General features: G+C 35.0%; 1 protein-coding gene and 1 long non-coding RNA gene across 4 annotated transcripts; both read left to right on the top strand.

Annotated features, from left to right (window-relative positions):
- The first annotated feature begins 130 nt into the window (after positions 1 to 130).
- LOC131630641 (UDP-glycosyltransferase 73C3-like) lies at positions 131 to 4,970 on the top strand. Of its 3 annotated transcripts, XR_009292382.1 has the most exons (3): positions 132 to 3,780; positions 3,866 to 4,327; positions 4,405 to 4,969. XR_009292382.1 is itself a non-coding variant. In XM_058901403.1 (2 exons), exon 1 carries the CDS (start codon positions 286 to 288, stop codon positions 1,747 to 1,749), a length of 1,464 nt encoding a protein of 487 aa, XP_058757386.1. In that variant the 5' UTR covers positions 131 to 285; the 3' UTR covers positions 1,750 to 1,766; positions 3,866 to 4,946. The 3 variants fall into 3 exon arrangements, 1 of the variants encoding a protein (XP_058757386.1); XM_058901403.1 differs by having other exon boundaries at positions 131 to 1,766; positions 3,866 to 4,946; XR_009292381.1 differs by having other exon boundaries at positions 3,866 to 4,970.
- A 9,100-nt stretch (positions 4,971 to 14,070) lies between these two features.
- LOC131630639 (uncharacterized) lies at positions 14,071 to 15,249 on the top strand. The gene is made up of 3 exons (XR_009292380.1): positions 14,071 to 14,229; positions 14,878 to 14,997; positions 15,229 to 15,249. It is a non-coding gene; the product is annotated as an uncharacterized LOC131630639 (long non-coding RNA).
- Positions 15,250 to 23,354: the final 8,105 nt, after the last annotated feature.

Genomic DNA, 23,354 nt, shown 5'->3' with positions numbered 1-23,354 from the left:
TTCTTGAATGGACAACAATTCTCCAATCAATATATTACATATCCTATTCAAAACAAAAATATATTACTTCAAATTAAACAAACACTAAAGAATAATGCACTAAAACAAACAAGAATAAAATGTTCAACTTGACTTAAAAATTTCAACAAGTTGGTATGCTATCATAATCTTGCATAGGTAAGCACTTACATAATCTTCCATAGTTTTCTCTCTATCTCAATCTGTTGAGTACTATATTGTATTGATTCCATTATAGAAAATCTCCATTCACTCATTCCCAACAAAATGGAATCCCAAGAGTCTCAACTTCACTTTGTATTATTTCCACTTATGTCCCCAGGTCACATGCTTCCTATGATAGACATAGCAACAACATTAACACAACAAAACAACATCATAGTCACCATTGTCACTACTCCACACAACGCTTCTCGTTTCTCACAAATTCATCACAAAATTCGAGTACTTCAACTTCAATTCCCATCTCAAGATGCAGGCTTTCCAGAAGGGTGTGAGAATTTCGACATGCTTCCATCAATGTCAATGGGCTATTCGTTCTTCGCCGCAGCAAATAAACTTCTACAACAACAAGCTGAACAAGCTTTTGAAAAGCTAACACCAAAGCCAAATTGCATAATCTCTGATGTTGGTTTTCCTTACACTTCTCAAATTGCTAACAAATTTGGAATTCCTAGAATTTCATTTTATGGTGTTAGTTGCTTTTGTCTTGTTTGGCAACAAAAAGTGATTATCTCTAATGTTATGGAGAAAATAGCAACAGATTCTGAGTATTTTCTCATACCTGATATCCCTCACAAAATTCAGATCACAAAAGCACAACCCCCTTCGTCATCGGACGATGGAAATTGGAAGGAGTTTGTTGATAAAATGGCTGCAGCTGAAATGATTTCTTATGGTGTTATTGTGAATTCTTTTGAGGAATTGGAACCTGAATATGTGAGTGATTTGAAGAAAACTAGGAATGGTAAAGTTTGGTGTGTTGGTCCTGTTTCACTTAGAAACAAGAATCATTCAGATATGGCTCAAAGAGGGAAAAACAATAAAGTAGCTTCTTCAAATGATGTTGAAAATTGTCTTAAGTGGCTTGATTTGCAAGAGTCGAATTCGGTTATCTATGTATGTTTAGGAAGTATATGTAATTTAACTTCTTTGCAGTTCATAGAGATTGGTATGGCATTAGAAGCATGTGAAAGGCCATTCATTTGGGTTATTAGGGAAAGAAATCAAACAGAAGAGTTGAATAATTGGATCAAGGAATCGAGTTTCGAGGAAAGGACTAAGGAGAAAGGTTTTTTGATAAAGGGTTGGGCTCCTCAGGTATTGATATTGTCACATCCTGCGATTGGAGGATTTTTGACGCATTGTGGTTGGAATTCGACGTTGGAAGCAATATGTACTGGTGTGCCAATGATTACGTGGCCGTTATTTGGTGATCAGTTTTTTAATGAGAGGTTTGTCATAGATGTGTTGAGAGTCGGCGTGATGGTTGGAGTGGAGAGTCCGGTGAATTGGGGAGAGGAAGAGAATGTTGGCGTGTTGGTGAAGAAAGAAGATGTTGAGAGGGCTATAGAGAAATTGATGGACTGCGCGAGTTATGAGAGTGAAGAGAGAAGAAAAAGGGCTAAAGAGGTTGCAGAGATGGCTAAGAGATGTGTAGAAGAAGGAGGATCTTCTCAGTTGAATGTTAGTCTATTAATTCAAGATATCCTTCAACTCTCAACAAAGTAGATTGATTTTGTTTCCAGGTTTTTTACAATTACTTTTTATGTTCTCTTAATTTTTCAATGCTGAAGGTTGAATTGCTTATACAGTACTTTTGGTTATGTATATGTTGTGAACTGCTTCTATATTTTGCTGTGAATAGCATATCAGATTTTTTGGTTGTGCTCCATTCTGTATATTAGTGCTTGCTACATTAGCAATAATGATTTATAGGCTCTTAATATTTATCAAAATTATAGAAAGCTGTAATATTCTAAAACTAAGAAGAAGCTAGCTAATAAGATTGATAGGCTCTTATCATTTTATCCAATTGAACAACCGCCTAAGGGTATGTTTGGGAGTTTGGAGGGGAGGGGAGGGGAAGGCTTCGAAAAACAAAATTTTAAAAAAATATAAGAAAATATTTGACATTTTTTGAAAAAATGATTTTGTTTAGAATGATAAAAGAGTAATTATTATTAATATATTTTTAATTTTGGGAATACTATAACAACCTAAAAGATATTTGGAACATTTATGTAAGCCCTTCAAAACCCTCCAAAACCCTCCTTCAATACAATTTTTGAGTTCCCCCATTTTATGGGGTTTTTGGTGTTATAAATAAACTCAAACCCTCCAAAACCCTCCTACCCAAAATCTTTTTATCCTTTTCACCCAATTCTTCCTATTTTTCAAAACCCTCCCCTCCCTTCCCCTCCAAACTCCCAAACATAGCCTAAATGAATATTAAGCCTCGAAAGTGTATTCCTTCAAAACCTCTTCTTCTTGGCCTAATAGAAGAAACTAGTGTTGGAGTCCACCTCTTTTATCCACTTATCCCTTAAAATTATTTTTAACACTTTTCATATTTTTTTTATTGACAAAAAAACTTTTGTTATTATTTATCTAAAAATTAGTTTATTTTTTTAAAAAAATAATTCACTTTGGAGAAGTAATAAAAATTTGAATTTTCGGTATTCTTTTTGAAAATTTTGGTATACAAAATTGCATTTTAACTGAAAATTATTCATAAGTTTCAAAATTTCCAGAGGCGATTTATCGGAAATTTTGAAAGTTTCGGTGCTAATATAGAAAACTAAAGAAACTTATCGAAATTTTTGAAATTTTCGGTTAGCAACAAAATTAACAAAAATTTTCATATTATCGATATACTAGAAATTTTGAAATTACTTGAAATTTCTAGTATGTCTGCAGACAAAATTCTTTACTTGTATGGTCGACACCTTCTTCGACGAATTCCTATACAAATTTTACAGATTTTTTTACAACATATACCATATGTTTCCTATATAACTACTGCAATTTTAAATTGTTTTCCCGTATTTATGAAAGTGATAGTTTAATAATTATGTGTTGTAATTGATAGATATTTAAGTCACAATATGAAGTGTTAACATAGGCACATGTTACTGGTAAACGACATGGTTTTATTGTTGTCACTATTTGTTCTGATTCTGCTAATGGAGTGCCAAGGAGGAAGGATAAATTGATTATGGGTTGTGAGAGAGGAGGAAATTAAAAAAAGAAGAAATACATCCGAAATCACTAAATCCTCATAAGACATTTATAGTATGATAGTTAAATGTCTGTTTAGGCTGAGATCTGTTCCAAGTGGTATTGGTTGGAAAGTGATGGTTAGGTGCAGGATGCACAATCATAAAACTATCTTAGGATTTGGAAGGCCATGACATATTGGATCGTCTAAACGATCATGAAAGAAAGTTTGTGAATGACATGATGAAGTATACTATGGCTCTAAGGTACATAGGTGCTGCTTTAAAAGACAAAGATCTAGAAAACCTCACGAGTGTTATCCAAGTGTATAAAGCTACATACATAATGGGCAAGAAAGTTCCATTGAAAGAAATGCACATGTTGTCAAGCCTTATTCATAAACAGAAATACATGTGTTGGACTAAAAATAGGGACAAGTTATATGTTGTAGCTGATTTCTTTTGGGCACATCCTGATTCTGTGAAGTTGTTGAATGTGTTTCATTTGGTGTTGATTTTTGATTTCACAAACAAAATAAAATAGGTAAGAATTTTGTATTCCACTACTTATTATCTATTGTAGATGTTGACTTGAGTTGAGTTTGATTATGTGCATTTTTATCGTGCAGATATCAGATACCATTAGTTGAGATTGTTGGTGTTAAGTCAATGAAGTTGATGTTTTCAATTTCCTTCGCCTATTTGGAACATGAAAGGGAGGAGAATTTCACATGGGCACTAGAGAAGCTCAAAGAGTTGTTCTCTTAAGAGTAATTTCTATCGAAGGTTGTGCTCCCAAATGCATCACATCTATTGTGTTCGTTTCATATTTCAAAAATCATGAGCATGAAATGTAAAGAGTGCATCAAATCAGAAAGACAATAACAAGTCACGGATCTATGGAACAACATCATGTATTCAAATACAGAAGCTGAGTTTGTCGGACACATCAAACACTTTGAGACTGTTTGTGCTAATATTCCTTTATTTGTTAAATATGTAAATAAAATATGGTTGACAACTTATAAATAAATGTTTGTTTCTTCTAGGACTAACAAAGTTACTCATTTTGGAAACACAATATCAAACAGGTACACAAAACGTGACAGCTTAATGTTATTACATAACTAATCATAAGTTAACATATATTTACATATATGGTTTTTAGGGTTGAGTCTGCTCATTAGAGACTAAAAAGCATGCTGACTACAAGCCTGAAAGATTTATGCCGAAGTTGGGATGTTGTGAACACCATGTTGAAGTTGCAGCTAGGTTCAATCAGAGTGTCATTTCAAAAAATTATTGTCAACATTGATCGTCGGTATAACACTCCTTTCTATTCCAGGTTGCACGGTGTTGTCTCAAGACAATGTATATAGCTCATTGGAAAGGAACAAGAATGGGCCAAGTTTGTTGGTTCTAGCCAAGAAATATGTGGTTGCACTACTACAAAACACACATACAACAACGTCAAAGTCACCACGGTTCTTCCCAAAACCGTAGTGACACTTCTTAACTCATGCGCTAACATTTTTTTAATTAAAAATTAAGGGTATAATTACGATTAATTTCATGACTGTGGTGATACAATCAAGCACTATGCCAAAATTGATTTTTTGTATCGCCTTATTTAATAGCACTTTTAAAAAAAAATGCTATTAAAAGAGAAAAAATAAATCTATAATAGCACTTTAGGGTCGGACGTTATTATAAAATACATACAATATAATTTTGACAACACTTTAAGAAAAAACGCTATTATAAAACTTCACTAAGATAGCGCTTCCTTTGAAACGCTATTAATATTCTTCACTAAGATAGCACTTTTTATAAAACGCTATTATTTTACTAACCTATGTTATCATTTATGAAAAAGTGCACCCATTCAACTTCATACTAAAAACCTAATTCTAATGAGAGATAAAGTTTTTGGCTCTCTCCCTTCTCTCTAGAAGTGTCGTTGCTTTTTCTGCATAGCAATGGACTGGCGGAAAGTCAATAGGAAAAACTTCAGGCATGTTAACACAAGATGGGATATTTTCCCTTATGGAGGGAAGCAGGTGGGAGAAGGGGAGATAATCTCTTCCTTATATTTCTCAGAGATCCCGGATAGGACAAAGGCGACAGACATTTTCAGGCTCTTCAACTGTATGGGTGATACGGTGGAGGTGGTGATTCCACCCAAACGAAACAAGTTCGAAAAACGCTTCGGTTTTGCGAGATTTAAAGATGTGAAGGATGTGCGGCTCTTAGCTGTAAAATTAGACAACATTCTTATAGACGGAAAAAAATGCATGTTAATCAGCCAAGGTTTGGGAGGGAAAACAGGGGGGAGGAAACAGAGGTCTGGAAAATAGTCAAGAGACTGGTGGTGGAAGAAGGGTGGAAAATCGTAGTAGAAGAACCAGAAGGGTGGAGAACAATGTGTCTTTCGCTGAAATAGTTCAAGGGGGAGATGCGAAAGGAGATAGCATATCTGAAAGACCGGCCCTGTGTTTCGCTTCATCCACAGAAATCATGGATAGATGGAAAAAAGCATTTATAGGAGAGGTAATTTTCCCGGGAGACTCCTACAACATTCAGACTCATATGGAGATCGAAGGTTACTTCTCAATAAAGGTGCATCCGATGGGGGTGAATTTGTGCTTGCTGGAGGAGATGGAGGAAGGGATTGTTCAGGAACTCATAGAGGAAGGAGAATGGTGGTGGAAGCAGTGGTTCAAAAGTATCATACCATGGAAACCTAATTTAGTCGATTCTGAAAGGGTCTTGTGGGTGAGACTTTACGGAGTGCCATGCCAGGCCTGGAGCACCGAGTTTTTTGAAAGCGTAGCAAATTTAATGGGCACTTTCATTTGTGTGGATGATAATACTAGCTCTGCTTCTAACTCGGACATTGCTAGGATCATGTTAAGGGTCCCTTTCAATTTCACCCTTAAAGAACATTTGGTGGTTTCCATTGATAATGAAATTTACAACCTAGTTTTACGAGAGGACACATTTGGACCGGTCAGGGGAAGAGAAAAGAAGACGGTTGAATCAACGATAATCTCTAATTCATCATCAAACTTTGACCTAGAGTCTCTCAAAGGCAGCGAAGGAAGTGGAACAGATGAAGATGAGAAGACGGAGGATATGGTTGTTTAGAAGGGTAAGGATGTGCAGGGGAAGGGGGATGGGGTGAGAGAATCGGTAAAGGATATGAACGGAGCAAGAGGAAGTGGTTTATCCGGTAGTGTGGCTGTTGGTTCTTTACCCGTTGGGAACAGAGGAATTCATGGATACCCTACGGAGCCTACAAACCATTCTGTAGAGTCTGATAGAATAGCAGAGGGCTCCTCTTTCGATAAAGCTATCTTGGCTATTTTAGAGCTTAAAAGGAAGGAGATGGCAAGTCAGAATCATGAAACAAACTTTTCTTCTTCTGAACACACGTTATCGGTACAACAACCTCCCAGGAATCATGATGGCTTTTTTAAAAGGTGTGGTGGGACCTCCTCTTCTGAGAATTACGTTCCAGAATCCTTTTTTAAGGTAGGCGACGGCAGCGATTTGGGAGTAGATGTGGGTGGACCCATTCTAAAGGCGGTGACTAGGAAAAAATCTTTTTTAAAAAAGAAATATCTTAATGAAGTGGGTGGGACCAACGAAGGGGTAGATGTTGGGCCTAGAAAGCGGAGGAACTTTACCAAGCCCATTAAACAAAAAACTAATAGCATTGACGCAAGCTCCATGGGTGGCCCACTTCAGGTGCGGAATTCTTTTCCTTGTTCTCCAGTTTTATCTGTACCTTCTTGTTCCGGAGATATCATTGAAACGGTGTCCTCCTCATCTCAGCCTGGTGATTCTGATATAGTTAGATGCAATATTAGGACCCTTTCTAATTTTGGCATAACTAGTGAGGCTAGCTGAATAAGGAAATGGCAAAGTTAGGGGTCTCTGTAGCTCACGATGGGAAGGAGATTAAAAAGCATTTACTGGACACGGAGGAGTTGTCTAGAGGAGGAATAAGGTTGGAAGGTAGGAAGGGGACTCTGAAATGTTTTAGATGATTATTGGAAGCTACAATATTAGGGGGGGAGGTAGTCTAGTTAAAAGAAAAAAAATTAGATGCCTGTTATGAAAAGGTAGGACTGATTTTGTTCTTATACAAGAAACAAAATTGAAAGATGTGTCGGCTTCTTTGGTGAGATCTATGTGGGGGGAGGATGACATGGATTTTTCCTTTTCTAGTTCTGAGGGCCTCTCGGGAGGTTTGTTGTCAATATGGAGAACCAATACGGTTACGGTTTTTGCTAGCTTTTGTGGGCCGGGATTTCTTGGATCAAAAGTTATGTGGAAAGGAGATTGTTACTATATTTTCAATGTTTATTCAGCTTGCTCAATGCCTTTAAAGCGTGCTTTATGGTCTCGTCTGACTGAATTGAAAAACAAGTATCAAGATGGAGAATGAATTATAGGTGGAGACTTTAATGCGGTTATAAAGCGGAGTGAGAGATATGGTATTTCTATTAGAAGTGGTAACGTGGAATGGGGAGAGTTTTCGGACTTCATAGAAGATACCGGTCTTATTGATGTTCCTTGCAAAGGAAACAGGTTCACTTGGTTTAGTGGGGATGGTAAATCTAAAAGTAGAATCGATCGTTTTCTTGTTTCTAATATCATTATATCAAGGTGGGGGGTGGTTGGTCAAAGAATAGGGTTGAGAGATATTTCCGATCATTGCCCGGTGTGGTTGATGATAGACAAAGAAGATTGGGGTCCAAAACCGTTCAAGTTCAATAATGAATGGTTTAATGACAAGAGTTTCTTTGATTTTGTTAAGAAGGAATGTGGAGAGATTATAATACATGGAAGGGGAGATTTTGTCTTGAAGGAGAAATTTAGGGTAATTAAAGAAAGATTGAGATGGTGGGAAAAAAACGTTTTTGGCAAAATAGACTTGGAGATAGAAGAAAATGTGAAGGAGTTGAACGAGTGGGATGATAGGGATTATTGGGATGAAGAATCTCATATTAACAAGGTGAAAGCTTCAAAGAACATTTGGTTTAATCTAAGATTAAAGGAGAACATGCTTATTCAAAAAAGTAGATTGAAGTGGTTAAATGATGGGGATGTGAATAGTAGATATTTCCACAATGTTGTGAAGGAGAGGAGGCGTAGGAATCATATTTGCTCAATAATTTCTAATGAAGGGGTGGTTGATTCGGTTAATGGGGTGAAGGAAGCGGTGAAGTCTCATTTTGAGAACAAGTTCAAGGAGGATTGTGTAGAGAGACCTTTGTTGGATGGGATTACTTTTAAATCTTCGAGCGATGTTGAATCTTTATCGATTGAGGTTCCATTTACGGTTGAAGAAATTAAAGAGGCGGTGTGGTCTTGCGATGGCACAAAAAGTATGGGGCCGGATGGTTTTTCTCTTCTTTTTATTAAGAAATGTTGGTCTTTCATTAAAGAAGATGTTCCTGCTTGTTTCAATAGTTTTTTCTCCGGAGCGGTGCTATCCAAATGTATTACTTCCTCTTTTATCGCTCTAATTCCGAAGAATGGCAATCCTTTGGGTTTAGATGATTATCGACCTATTTGTCTAGTGGGGAGTATATACATGATTATTTCTAAACTTTTGGCTTGTAGGATTAAGAAAGTTCTTCCATCCATCATTTCTAATTGCCAAAGCGCTTTCGTTCCGGGAAGGCAAATGATGGATGGCGTGTTAATTGCCAATGAGTTAGTTGACTTTGCTAACAAGAAAGGAAAGGAGTGTCTTCTCTTTAAAGTCGACTTTGAAAACGCTTACGACAAAGTGAGTTGGAGTTTCCTTAAATACTTGATGAGAAGGATGGGTTTTTGGAATGTGTGGATGAGATGGATGGAGGCTATTGTGTTCACTAGCAAGATGTCGGTTATTGTTAATGGTAGTCCAACGAGGGGATTCTTGGTGGAAAGGGGTCTTCGTCAAGAGGATCCTATCTCCCCCTTTCTCTTTGTTATAGTGGCGGAAGGTTTAAAAGCGTTGGTTGGAAGAGCGGTTGATAATGGAGACTTTGTGGGTTTTAATGTTAATGGAAAATGTTTCATGGATATCCTCCAATTTGCCGATGACACACTTTTAATAGGAGACGGGAGTTGGACACACCTTTGGGCCATTAAATCGGTTTTAAGGAGTTTTGAGTTGGTGTCGGGCCTTAGAATCAATTTTCACAAGAGCAAGTTGATAGGGATCAACATTAGTTCCCACTTTATGGGAGTGGCAACCAATTTCCTTAATTGTAGAGAGGAGGGTATGGAATTCAAATTTCTCGGTATTCATATTGGTCAAAATCCTAGGAGAATCTCTTCTTGGAAGCCTCTTGTGGACAATGTTAGGAGGAGGTTGAACTCTTGGAAAGGAAGATGGCTTAGTTTTGGCGGGAGGATAACTTATAAAATCGGTTCTTAGTGGCTTGGCGATTTTCACCCTTTCTTTTTACAAAGCTCCTAAGAAAGTTGTTTCGGAGATTAATAAGATTCAAAGTAATTTTTTATGGGGAGGGATGGAAGAGAAAAGGAAAATGCATTGGGTGAAATGGAATGACTTGTGTAACCCGGTGGAGAAAGGCGGGCTTGGTCTTAGGAGGCTAGACATTTTTAACAAAGCACTTCTTTTGAAGTGGAATTGGAGGATCTTCGGTGCTAAAAACGAATTATGGTATAGAATGTTAAAAGCGAGGTATGAGGATGTGAATCTTAGGGTGAGTTGCGATTTGGTGCAATCTAAGAAGAATGGTTCTTCGTCGGTGTGGTGGGCGGATCTTCTCTCGCTAGGGAAAGAGTTACCGGAGAATTTTTTTACTAACAATTTTCATTTTCAGGTCGGAGACGGGCACAATAGGTCGTTTTGGAAATCTTCTTGGGTGAATGGAGGCCCTTTAAAGGATCTTTATGCAAATATGTACAAGCTCTCATTGTTGCAAAATGTTTTAATTGGTGCCATGGGTGGTTGGATAGAAGGAAAATGGATATGGGGAGATTTAGGTATTCCTCTTACTCAAGCTTTAGCCGCTAGTTCTGCTTCGATACCTGCAGCTGTTACTGATAGTGGTGGTTCTCCGGAGGTTGGAGCCAATGCTGTCTCGGCAGATTCGGTTTTGGGGGATTCCTCAGCACCCGTTTTAGGTGCTTTCCCTGTTCAGGATGGCGGAGGGACGGCTGTCCCGGTGGCTGCAGCGTTGTATACACCGGCTGCTAGTGATAATCTTTCCGCAACAGCCCTTGTTTGGGAGTTTAACAGTTTAGCTCTGTTGTTAACTCATGCTGGGCCTAAAGCGAATGAAGAGGACTGTGCAGTTTGGAAACTCCAAAAGGATGGAGTTTATTCCGTTGCTTCTTGTTACAATTTTCTGTGTAGTCTTTTAGTTCCTTTTGGACCACTAAATCGGTATGATTCGGCTTTCATAGATTTATGGAAGATCGATGTCCCTTTGAAAGTGAAGGCTTTTGGTTGAAAATGCTTCATCAACAAAGTTCCAACTAAGGATTCTCTCTTGGTGAAAGGTATTTTAGCTTCTAACTCAAACTTGGGTTGTGCTTTTTGTTCCGATGGTATTGAATCTCTTCTTCACTCGTTTCTATCTTGTCGGAATTCTGGTATTGTTTGGAGAGAGATGGCCGAGTGGATTGGGCTACCTTTTAAAAGCGGTTTAGATTTCAAGGAGGGGTTTATGTATTGGAGCTCCTTTTTTCGATCTATGAAAGTCAACAAAGCAAAAGTGGGAACAATTTGGATAGCAATTTTATGGAGTCTGTGGATGCGTAAGAACGACATTGTGTTTAACAATGGATCATGGAATTCAAGGGATGTGGTGTGGAGTTGTAAGACTCTAGTGTGGAGGTGGTCATATATCGGGAAAATTACTCACTCCAATTATAACTTCTACGAGTTTTGCAATAACCCATTGTTCTACTTAAGTTAAGTTGTAATCGGTCTGTAATTTTCTTTTTTGTTCGATTTTGTGGCGTTGTAATATGGAATGGTTGGTGGTTTATTAATAAATTTCTTGATTTAAAAAAAAAATTATGAAAAAGTGCTATTGTTGAACTTTATGAAATATATAATAAAATAAAAAATAATATAATAATAAAATTAAAATAAACAAAACAAAACACTTTGGCAGACACTTTTTCGTTTTGGCGCACAATTTTTGGCCACTCACCACCAAAAACCAAAACACTCATTCTCTCTGAAAACCAAGAACCCATTCACGCATGAAATCTTCCTTCGATTTAGATTCACGCACGTCTTCGTTGAACCTGCCTTCCTTCGATTCACTCACGCCGTCGAACCCCTAACCCAGCCAAACATTCTTCTCCCTTCATCATCCCAGAACTCGCACACTCTTCACCATAGATTCATCGATTCATCACCAGAAAGTGAAAAAGCGATCGATATAGATTCACCACTCGAACAGAAAGAGGAAACAACAGAGAGAAAGAACAAACAAAACTATTCTCCGTCGAATTCATCCCTTCGTCCGCTTACCATCATCGTCCCTCTCTTCATTGGTATCTAGTAATCTTTCTTTTCTCATATTATTGTTCTGCGTTGTAAAATTACAGGGATTTGAAATTAATAATAGTAGATTAATCATAAGAGAATCATAGGGTCCTTAATTGTTGACTAACTATAAGAGAATCCTAGGATACCTAATTGTTGATTAATGTTGATTACTGGCTTGCATAATCCAATCATGTTAATTAAGTTATCAAAACTTAAATATGGCAAAATCTTGTATACTTTTGTGTATTTTATGTTCAGCTTGAGTGAGTAAAGAGAAACTAATGACACAACTTGAAGATTCAGTTTGGAAAGTCGATTTTGGGATTGTGAGGGATATTCCATAGTTTGTTTTTGTAATTTCCAGTTTCCAGTAGCTTGGTTTTCTAGCTGCATGATCCACAAGTAAAGGAAGTTCTTAATGGATAGCTTCTCTATCTTTCAATTTTTTGTTAAAGTAAAATTACCTATTTGTGACAGAGCCCTAACTTCTCAGTCTTTAGAATTACCTTTCAGTTTGACCGTTGTTCGTCAGTTTCTGATGGATTCGGACTTATCGGTTGTTGTTGTTGTTGATAAATGTGTTCCTTGTTATGGTGCCACTGGTGCAGGTATCAATACAAACATGTTGTGAAAAAATATCAATATGAACATCCTCAAATGTCTTTCGCTTGTTAGTTTAATTGTTGAATTCGTGTCTGATCAATTAGTCTAATCCTTGATTGAATGTTTTGTTAGTTAGTTTGATACTTGACTGTGTTTTTGCACGCTTGTTTCATCAATTGCGGGATGCATAATCGGTGTTTGTTCAAATTCTACTATGCTACTACTATGTACTATGTTACAACATTGTTATGGCAGCTCATTTATAACGTGTTATGTCAAATATAATGGTGACTTTCCCTCCTAAAGTCACTTAAACCCAGCTTGTGTTTTGCCATCATTCATTTGTTTTATCTCTTAAGCTTCTGTTTGTTTCCGCATCTATGAGGGTAAAAGACGTTGTCTGGCCTATGCTCCTAATTGGAGATACTTACTTTCTCACATTTTCTTTGCATAGGGACGTGAGAAATACCCTCCAAACGAATTACCAAACCCATGCTAAATCACTAAGAAAATACACTCTACAAGATGCTTTTGTTATAGAAACTATAGTAGAAGCCCCCTTCTACTAGAAGGGATTCTTACATTTAGCAACTGAAATGAGTGTTTGTTAGAAGCCTCCTTTTGAGGGGGAAAATTGAAGTACTAAGTCCTGAGAATCCTACAGGAAAGTCTGACTTACCTGACGTAGATGTCTTTATCTCAAATTGTTGATCCCGAGAAAGAACCGCCTATTGTCACGACAAAACGCCATCTTGTATATTTTAGTTGTTGATTATCCAATTGAGAAGCTTTCTTTGCTATGTTTTTGATGACAGAGGCACACTTTTAACTTTCAAGAGAATGGGTTAAGCTTCCAGTTTTGTTAATGTGTGGGTTCCATTCTTCCACAAGCATGATATAAAGCCTAGGAATCTGGAATCATACTTCAGCTTAAAGAGAGATCCTTACAAAAATAAAGTGAAACCTGATTTTGTGAAAGTTCGTAGAAGGCTGAAGCGTAAGTATGATGAGTTCAAGGTCGGAATCAATGGTTTTCTCGAGTCTATCCGTCGCAAGTCAGATGATTTTCATGCAAGAGAGGAAATCAAGGCCATGAAAGTTTAGAGACAAAACAGTGGAGATGAACCTGATGAGCCTATAAAATTCCAAAAACATGGATGGCTGATGGACCTCATTGGCCTGGGACTTGGTTGAACACTTCATCTAAGCACTCAAAGGGTGACCTTGCTGGCATCATCCAGGTACTAATTAACAAGCTTTTGAAATTGTTGCTGCAATATTTGATGCTATAAAAAATCACCATGAATTGGTTATCTGTTTAGAAAGGTCTCTCTTTACGTAATAAGAAGCATGCCAACACCTCAGAAGAGAATCGGGCACTAAAGATGCGTGACTCTGATGATGAAGATATGAAAAGTATAATATTATTTATGATGAAGATATGAAACGTATAATATTATTTATGATTGTGCACTGCACGTGTTCAGTGTTAATGTAGCGTATGTGGTTTGTTGGTTTCAATATGTGGATTGGAAAAGAACTTGTTACAGTTGTATAAATACTCCAAGATATTCATATAAAATCAGAATAGAAAATCACTTGGTGAAATAATCGGTTGTTCCCGTCTCTTCCTAATTTTCTTTAGTTTCCTTCTGAAAGATTTAGATAAGATCTTGTTTTTGTTTGTATCAGTTATTGAGTTAGCAAATGGATTGCAAGCTTGGAAGGTTTTGGAGGATTTAACCAATCATATTGATATTATTTTAACTGAGGTGGCAATTCCCATCTTATGAGACATTGCTCTTCTATACAAGATTATGGGCCACACAACACGGAAAAATGTTCCAGTAACTAGTAAGTTTTTTCAAGTGCCTATACATGCTTGGATTGAAGCATTTTTTCTTTTTAATTACATACTGTGAAAGTGCCACTCTTTTTTATGGCTTCTAATGGGATTGGGCTGCATTAATAATTTTAAGGAGTTTATGGAATATCTTAATGCTTCACTAAAATAAATGATTATTCTTTGCACAATTAGTATGTAAATATTTATGGAGATAATGATACTTTATGGTATAGAGAAAAGTATGGTCAAAGATAACTAAGTGACATTATTATGTCTTTCTTTGTAGCTTACTTTTATGTAGTTTCTCAAAAGTTGTGAGAGACTAGTTTAGCTGTGGTTTATGTATAAAGTTAATTGCTTATTTCTTTACGTTTCATACATGGTTTAGGTAGAGAAGGCTTTGTGATTGCTTCAATTATAGCCAATGATAGCACCAATTTAAGAGGTGACTTATTTGTAGATATGTTTTACCGCACCTGACACGGTTACCTGATAGAGGTATGGTTCTATATAAGTTAATTGCTTATTTATTGATGTAGATTGAAAAAATATAGCATGAGTAAATATTACTTTAATATTTTTATAGTACATTAGGTTTCAAATTTTATGTTTAATATGTTTCTATCTTCACTGATACACCTTTGAATCTCTAGCAGGCAATGTATAATGATTTTTCAGCAGCGAACATACAGATTGATATAGATTTCAATGCAAAGCTTTCAGGATATGGTTTTGTTGGACATATTGCTGAGGAAGCGTTTTCAAGAAGTTTAGCTGTAAGTTCTTTGGCTCGTGCATATGCGCATTGTGTGTGCTGGTATAGAACATTCATTTTATATATCTATGTTTGTTTCGATAGTTATGTTCTCGTTCTAAGTCGAACTCGGTGCAATGGTAAAGTTGTAGCCTCATGACGCTTACCTAAAAGTTGCGAGTGGGGGTAATGCTACTGCCCTTAGCTGTGTTCTTTTAGTTTTGTTCACAATCATTCTTTTTCGTGAATACAGGCGGTAGGAAATCTTTCTATGGAGACATGGAGAAAAGTAAAGCTTACTCCAAAAAGAAATGTATGGAGTTTTGGAATTGTTCTTCTGGAGCTACTTACAGAAAGAAAGAATTTTGACATAAATCTCCCAAGTGAGAGAGAGGAAGTTAGTTAAATGGGGTCAGCCTTTCTTAGCTGACAACTTGTCTGTGCTCATGGATTCTCAACTTGAAGGTCGGTTTCCGCCCAAAGCAGCAAAAATAGTTGCTGGCTTTGGGATTCAGATTGAAGTACTCTTTAGTTGGAATGCATGCATCTACAAATATGGCTATGCAAATGCCCTCTTTTTTGTAGTACACTAAATGCCCTTTATATATGTTATGATATTTAAACAAGTGGATTTGGTTAAAAATGTTATTTGGTACACCATAAGAGTAACTTAGAGCGTTATTTTATATTTGCACACCATAAGAGTGATTGTGTTATTTGGTATTTGCACACCATATTATGTAGTTTTTTGATATATGCACACCAAAAGAGTGATTTTTTATACAAAAAAAAGTATTACAATAGCGTTTTGTAAAGAGTGCTATTAATCAAACATTCTATAATAGCACTTTTAAGAGAAAGCGCTATAAAACGTGTGTCATACATTAGCGCTTTGTTTGAAAGTGCTATCAAACATGTGCCATATAATAGCGCTTAGTTTAAAAGTGCTATCAAACATGTGCCATATAATAGCGCTTAGTTTAAAAGTGCTATCAAAATCAAATAAAAAACCCGCAAAGTGCCCACTTCAGTAGCGTTTAAGGAAAAACGCTATTAAAAAGCGGTACTTTAATAGCGCTTTTAAAGTGCTATTAAAAAAAATTATTTAGCGCGGTTAATAGCGCTTTTAAGCGCTATAAAAAAAATGCTATTAAAACGCTATTAAGTTTTCCTGGGTTCGAATCTCAGCTCCCTTAAATAGTTTATTCCTTTTACGTTAATGCGCGCCTTTTCATTATTATTTATATTTCAATAAAAATAATAATATGAAACATGGGGAAATGAAGATGAGAGCATTATGAAGTCTGAGTTGGAAGCTTTGGACTATTTGAAGGTTATGTATGAAGATTAAAAAAAAAGAACAAGAATTTGAAGAACAAACTAAAATCAGACAGATTTTCTGGATAACCACTTGTAATTTTAAAAAAATATGGTATTTTGGTAAAGGTATTAAAGTCAAAACACCAGAAAGGAAGGGGCAGTTGCTAGGTATAACTCAGGGGGTGACAAGTTTAATGCTCAATGACTTGACTTCTACCTCAAAATTCTCTCTTTTATAAACATTGAATGCCATACCAAGCCTCCATAAGATTTTTGGGAATTTCTTTTTTCACCCTTGCTATGTGAATCACACACCTGAAAAACCAAAAAAATGCCCTCATAAATTTTTGGAAATATATCTTCGAATGAACCATGAATCAGTTTTGTAAAAATTTGGTTCAGAGATGCATCTCTGTATACACCCCAGAAATATTTGCAAATGCATCTCCGAAAACATCCCTGAACTCATTTTCTCAGCATTTTTCAATGAGAATTATCTTTTATTCATTTAGTGAAACTTTCTGAGATGCATCTCCAAAAATTGATCGTCCCTCCCATACTTCGTCCATTCTCCATAACCCAAAACTCTTAAAAAAACTTTTATTTTCAATCAACTTTTCTTGTGTTCTATTACATCAAATGGAGCAAAGAAGTTGCAATTTAAGGTAAAGTTCACTTATTTCATCCCTCATTGCTTGCATAAATTTTGTTCTTGAGCTGAAAATTTTTACGTTGAGTCCAAAGATGCATTTCTGAATTCCCTTTTATATGTTTTAGAATTGCATCTACAAATTTGCATATTACTAGGACTTTTTTAACAGTTTTTTGTTTTGGTTCGTATTAGATATGGTGCAATTGAATATGTTTTTCAAAGCTACTGTATGCAATGATGAAGAACCTGATAAAGAGAAGGACAAAGTTAAACTGGTTGAAGTGAAGGACAATGTTAAACCGGATGAGGTGAAGGAAGTTGTTAGACGGGTTGATGTTGATATTGATGTTGGTCAATAATTTACAAATGAGAAATCATTTACTGCTCGTGAGCATATGCTTGAATGGGACCACATGGTGGTCGGAAAATTGGAGTTTGACATTGTAATCGGAACGTCGAACGATGGTTCTAGCTGAAGGCAAACATTTGTAACCATGGAATGCGAGAGAAGTGACATGTATATTCTATCGATTTAGAAGTTGAAACGCGATGATACCAGATCAAAAAATTTGAGTGCCAGTTTAAAATGCATGGATACCGTAACGCGGATGATACATGGAAATTTAAGAGACAATTTCAGTCAAACTTGATTTCCTTCTCAATTATATTTTTTAAATAATAAATATTAGAGACAATTTCAGTAAAACTTGGTTTCCTTCTCAAAAATTATTACAAAATATAAAAAAGAAATGAAAAAGTGGTATAATTTTAAAAACCAATTTTCAAAAGGACAAAGTCTTTTAAAAAGATAAATTTTTTTTAAAGAAATGTACTGATTCATTTTCTTTTTCTTTGAATGGTTCATTGACTGTGTGACAATATCCATGGAAAATGAATAAATTGTTTTTCGGTTGCGAATAAAAACCAATTATTTTCTTTATACGCAAATATAGATTAATAATAAGTAATATTTTTTAATTATCACAAATTAATTTATGGATATAAATGTCTGATTTTGATATTATTCTCAATCTGGCGCATGCCTATCTCTTTAATACAAATTACTATTTTGATTAATTTCATAACAAAATTTCAAAAATACACTGAACGTTTTAATTTTCAAGAGATACCATAAGTCTATAAATTTAAGAACCCAATGTAACTTTCATCATCCATCAAATTACAAAATAATGACAACATCAACACATTTATCTTTGTTTCTCACTATTTCAATTATCCTTATATCTCATACCATTTCACAAACACCAAACCCTAGCATATATGAAGCTGTATGTTCAGGTGCTGCAGCTGAAACAAATCAACAAGAACGTTGCTTGAAACTTCTCGAATCCAACCCTAAAATTACTTCAGCCAAAGACTATCTTAGTCTTTCCAAGGTATACTTAGAGATGGCAATAGAGAAGTCTACAAAAGGCCAAGATTACCTCAAAAGTTTAATGGATAAATATCCTTCTTCTCAAGCCCTAAAAACTTGTGTAACAAAAAATTATGTCGATTTGATCTACGGGTTTCAACTTGCGACATCTGTGGTTGCTGGAGATCCGGATGGTGCACATGATGATTTGCTTTACGGTGAGAAAGGACCTCGCAGCTGTGATCAAAGCTTGGCTCAGGAAAATGTTGTTCATGAACCTTCAATTTCTGCACAGAATGATGATATGGTGTTTCTTTGTTTTATTGGAGGTGAAGCTATAGATGCTATAACACATTAATTGGGATATGTAACTTTTGTTTTTATGTTGGCTATCATTATTATTATTATTATCTATCATTATTATTATTATCTATGAAAGTTGTTATCTTGATGATAATAGTTGGATGTTGTAATATTAAGGATAAAAAATAACGATTATTTCTCAATTTTTTTTTTTTAATAAGCAATGATATTAATCAAGGGGAGTATAATAGATACTCCGCCCAAGGATACAAACGGAAAGCTCTCCCTACTCGAAACAAGCGAGTGGTAAGATATTCCAAGTGTGGTAATTACAAAGTTCACCTAGCTTATAGAAAGCTAACAAATAATTCCAGGAAAACATGATAATATTCGAATAACATTCGGTAAAACAAAAACTCTCCTTCTTAAAGATAATGTCATTCCTCTTCATCCAAATGTACCAAATAGCAGTTAACCAAATCACTCCTACTATTGATCTCTTCGCCGAGCACTTCATGGTGTCGCAAAATAAAAAGAAAGAGACAAAGCTATCAAAGGACATTTCACTTTTATTTATAATAGTTTCTCCTTTTCAATTTTTTCTTTTCAAAACTCCTAATTTACATGCTTAAAATTATGTCTTGGTAAGTCACCAACTTAAGCCTCTAAATATAGGAGTCTCCATTTGTTCGGATAAATCCGAATTAAATCGGAATTTAAACTAAACAATGGTGTTTAATTTGAACATTTTTTTAGTTCGAACAGAAACTGACCAAAACCAATGAAATCCAGTATTAATTGGTTCGGACAATGGATTTCTAAAATTCCACATGCGAACTCGTTTACCTGGACCAACTATAATTACTTCATAATTTATATAATCATTATCATTGAAACTAGTATAAGATATTCACTAAAAAAAATTCATAATTGACGTGATTTTCACACCACAACAAGCAAAATCACGTCACAAATTGACTATTTCAACGTGACTAATTATTTCGCATGAGAGCGGGTGACAACTAAGTTGTGACGTGATTTTCATGTCACTAATTAGTGAAGTGAAAATCACGTCGCAAATTTTTGCACAAATATCCCTATCATTGCAGTCAGAGCAGGCGTAGCATACAGAGGTTCAAAAAAGCAACTTTATTTGCGACATGATTCACATGTCACTAACTAGTGACATGAAAATCACGTCACTATTTATGGTCATTTGTGAATATTCACCTTCAAAAAGAAGAAAAATTAAACGTTATTTGTGACATTCACAACCTATATGGAGAAAGGAAAAAATTAAGAATTTTATATTATTATGAAAAATTATTTGATGTAAACTAAATATCTTTCAAAAATATTTTTTCACATTTGTTTTTAATGTGTCCGATCAATCCAACCCAAACCAACTCGTTATTTCTTGGTTTGGTTAAGTTTTCTCTTTATAGCAAAAATGTATAAATTCAATCCAAACAAATTCGTATATTTTTAATTGGTTTAAGCATCAAATTCTCTCAAAACCGAACTAAGCCAATCCACGAACACCTCTATCTAAATATGTTTTTAGAGCTATTAAAGACGATTTTGAGAAGCTCATAATATTAGATTTACCTATCATTTAGGTGGTATAGGTATTTCCTTGACCCATTTGAAAAACACTTATTTGTTACAAATACTTCTTTGGAGCTTCACTACTACAAAAAATATATTTTATGACAAAGTTTTCACCTCAACCAATTCATAACCGAAATACATATGTCTTGGGAATGTCATGATTTTTAAAAAAAATATACAACCTATATCCTTTGTTATAGCCAAACTCGAGAAAATATATCTAACAATGACCTCACTTAGAATCCAAGATAATGCATTTTCTATTTTTTTTTAACTTTTTCAATTGGCTTAAGGACCAAGCGTTACTATTTCTCAGTTGATTTCTTTCCCTTTTTTAATTTCATTTGAATTACGAAAATAATATTTTCAAATGCCTTCATTTTTCTATTAATTTTTAAAAAAAATTTGTATAATCCCTCGGTTACTTTGTCCGACCGAGGGGTAATATCTTTTGCATGAATTTCCCATAATATGTCACTTTTATAATTTTTTATTTTCAATTAACCTATTCTCTCGGGTTTTCCCAAAAACGGACTTGTAAGCTCTTTTACATTAATTTTCCAGACATAATATGAAACTTTCTACATTTTTTAATTAATCTATTCCTTTAGTTTTGCCCAAACCCCAATTTGAATGTTCTTTTGCATGAATACTTCACAAAACTAGACTCTAACTTTTTATCTACCTATCAACACTTATTGTTTCATCGTCATTCTCTTAAAAACACTAGGCAGTTTTCATCTTCATCGAAACTCATATTCCAACATCAACTCCAACATTAACTCTTCTAACCTAACTCATTGAAGCCACGTCATCACATATTCGGTAAGTAACTCACTTTAACTTGTGTTAGTTTGAGAAAATGGTGTCACTTACCACTAAGATGTTGATATAGATGTTGTTTATCTTGTATATTGTTAGTTTGAGAAAATGGTGTCACTAACCATTGAAATATTGATAACAATGTTGTTTTTCTTTAACAGTGTTAGTTTTAGTAAATGGTGTTACGTACTGACCACTGAAATGTTCATAGAAATGTTGTTTTTCTTGAAATGTTATTTTTCATTAATAGTGTTAGTTTGAGAATATGTTGAATTTATATTCTTAGATAGTTTACCATGAGTATAGTATAACTCACATGCATTAGGTGCCTTATTAGAAATTTGTTGATTTGAGTAATTTAGTTTTTAATTTACATAGACATGGACGACTCAACCAGTATGTCTCATACAATCTCTGCTACAACCTTTGTTAATACTAAAAGTAAAAGAAAAACTAGAGATTCCACGATGTTGACCAAGGTGACAAAAGTCCCCGAAAGCGGTGTTCGCTTCCTAGTTGATTTTTGTCTAAGAAATGGTAAAGCTTAGGTGAATATGCTGATAGTAGTTTTAGGGGTTACGTGGCAGTACAAGGTAGTAGAAAAGTCAATATTTTGATAGATAATTGGCACGATATTGATGGTGAATTGAAAGATAAATTATAGATCGATATTGTGATATCTAATTGGTTTAATACTTATATCAACAATATCATGTAAACATAGAACATGCTTATTGTTTCTGAGGATGATATGCTGGAAAAAAATGCATTGAATATGTTGGTGAGCGTTGGAGGGACTTTAAAACCAACTAAAATAATAGTATATTACAAATAAAAAGGATAACTTAGAGCATTGATCCGTCAAATATATCCATATATTGATAAGACTGTTTGGGAGGAATTGTTAAGTTTCACACCACTCCTGATTGCTTGGCTTAGAGCCAAAAAAGAATGGAGAATACAGCTAGAAATATATATATCCACATAGATTGTCTCGTGGAGGATATGATAAACTAGAACAATAAATGATTAATAAAAAAAGGAAACAAAGTGAACTAGAGCTGAGAGATCTTTCTAGAAGCCTTGATCACAATCCATCTTTACCATCACGCTATAAGAAATGAAAGAGGACACATCAAAGACCAGGAGGTGAGTTCACACAAGAGGCTACGCGCGAAGTGGCTGAAAAGAATGTAAGTAGATACTTTTTCAATATTACTTATGTTAGTTAATTCAATTTGGTAAAGATGAACTTTTATATGTGTTGTATAATTTAGAGGATGAAAAATTTAAAGATGATATCTTTGTTCCACAAGAATGTCATGATATCTAGGTGGAAGCGATTGGAACCGAGGAGAATTGTGAGCGTGTTTGTGATCTTGGAAGAGACATCGACTTGAGTTTATATATTTGTTACCATCATAAACTAGTAACGAAGTAAAGCGTATACAAGAAGTTGAAGAGATAACTGATCAAAGGTTGGGGAATAAACTACAAGAAGTATTAGAACAGAAGCATGAGAAGTGGACTCGAGAGGCGCTTGAGAAATAGACTTAGGAGAAACGTGAGAGGGTGCATCTAGAGGAGTGGGAGTTAACTTGCGGGTCTTTTAGTTTTGATTTTTTTGTCATTTTACGTGCATGTGCTATTGATTATTCGCGTATTTGTAATCTGCTCATTATTGAATTATTTTTGTGTTTGTAATTCATTCGCATTTGAATTGTATTATGTTTGCTTCTACTATTTAGCTTTGCACCCTAAGTCCCTTCATTATTCAATAAATTATAATGTTTCTCCATAATATTGTATGATCTTTTTGAGCCATGCAAGTTGATTTTTGTCGTTTCATCAGGTGTTGTTTGAATCATAAGTTAGAACACTTAAATTAAGGTGTTAATTTGTTTGATTGGAATCATGTACATTATATGACTCGAATCATGCAAGTTGTGAAAATTTGGTTTCGTCTCTCTGTAATTTGATTCGAATCACAAATTAAACTTGATTCTAATCACAACACAGTATGACTCGAATCATAATTTGCACTTGACTCAAATGATAGTTTCTAAATTCTAAATTTTCACATTATATTTAAATAGTTACTTTCTTTTATCCAATCAATACAATGACAAGTTGTTTTATAAACTTTTTCATGATGAAAGATGAGATGAAACCTCTAAACAAAAATGTCAATTTGTCTTTTCTTCTCTCTAGGGTATCTATGCCTAACACATGTGCATTTCATATTTTAATGTTTCGCGAGTAAACTACTTACAAGTACAAGTACTAACGGAGAATT

This window comes from Vicia villosa, unplaced genomic scaffold, assembly GCF_029867415.1.
Source record: "Vicia villosa cultivar HV-30 ecotype Madison, WI unplaced genomic scaffold, Vvil1.0 ctg.000714F_1_1_1, whole genome shotgun sequence".
Classification (NCBI taxonomy): domain Eukaryota; kingdom Viridiplantae; phylum Streptophyta; class Magnoliopsida; order Fabales; family Fabaceae; genus Vicia; species Vicia villosa.
Note: the sequence above shows the minus strand (reverse complement) of the source record. Positions and strands in the feature narration are given on the sequence as shown.

Coding starts and splice junctions, on each gene's coding strand:
- LOC131630641 (XM_058901403.1), top strand. CDS start 286: ATGGAATCCCAAGAGTCTCAACTTCACTTTGTATTATTTCCACTTATG.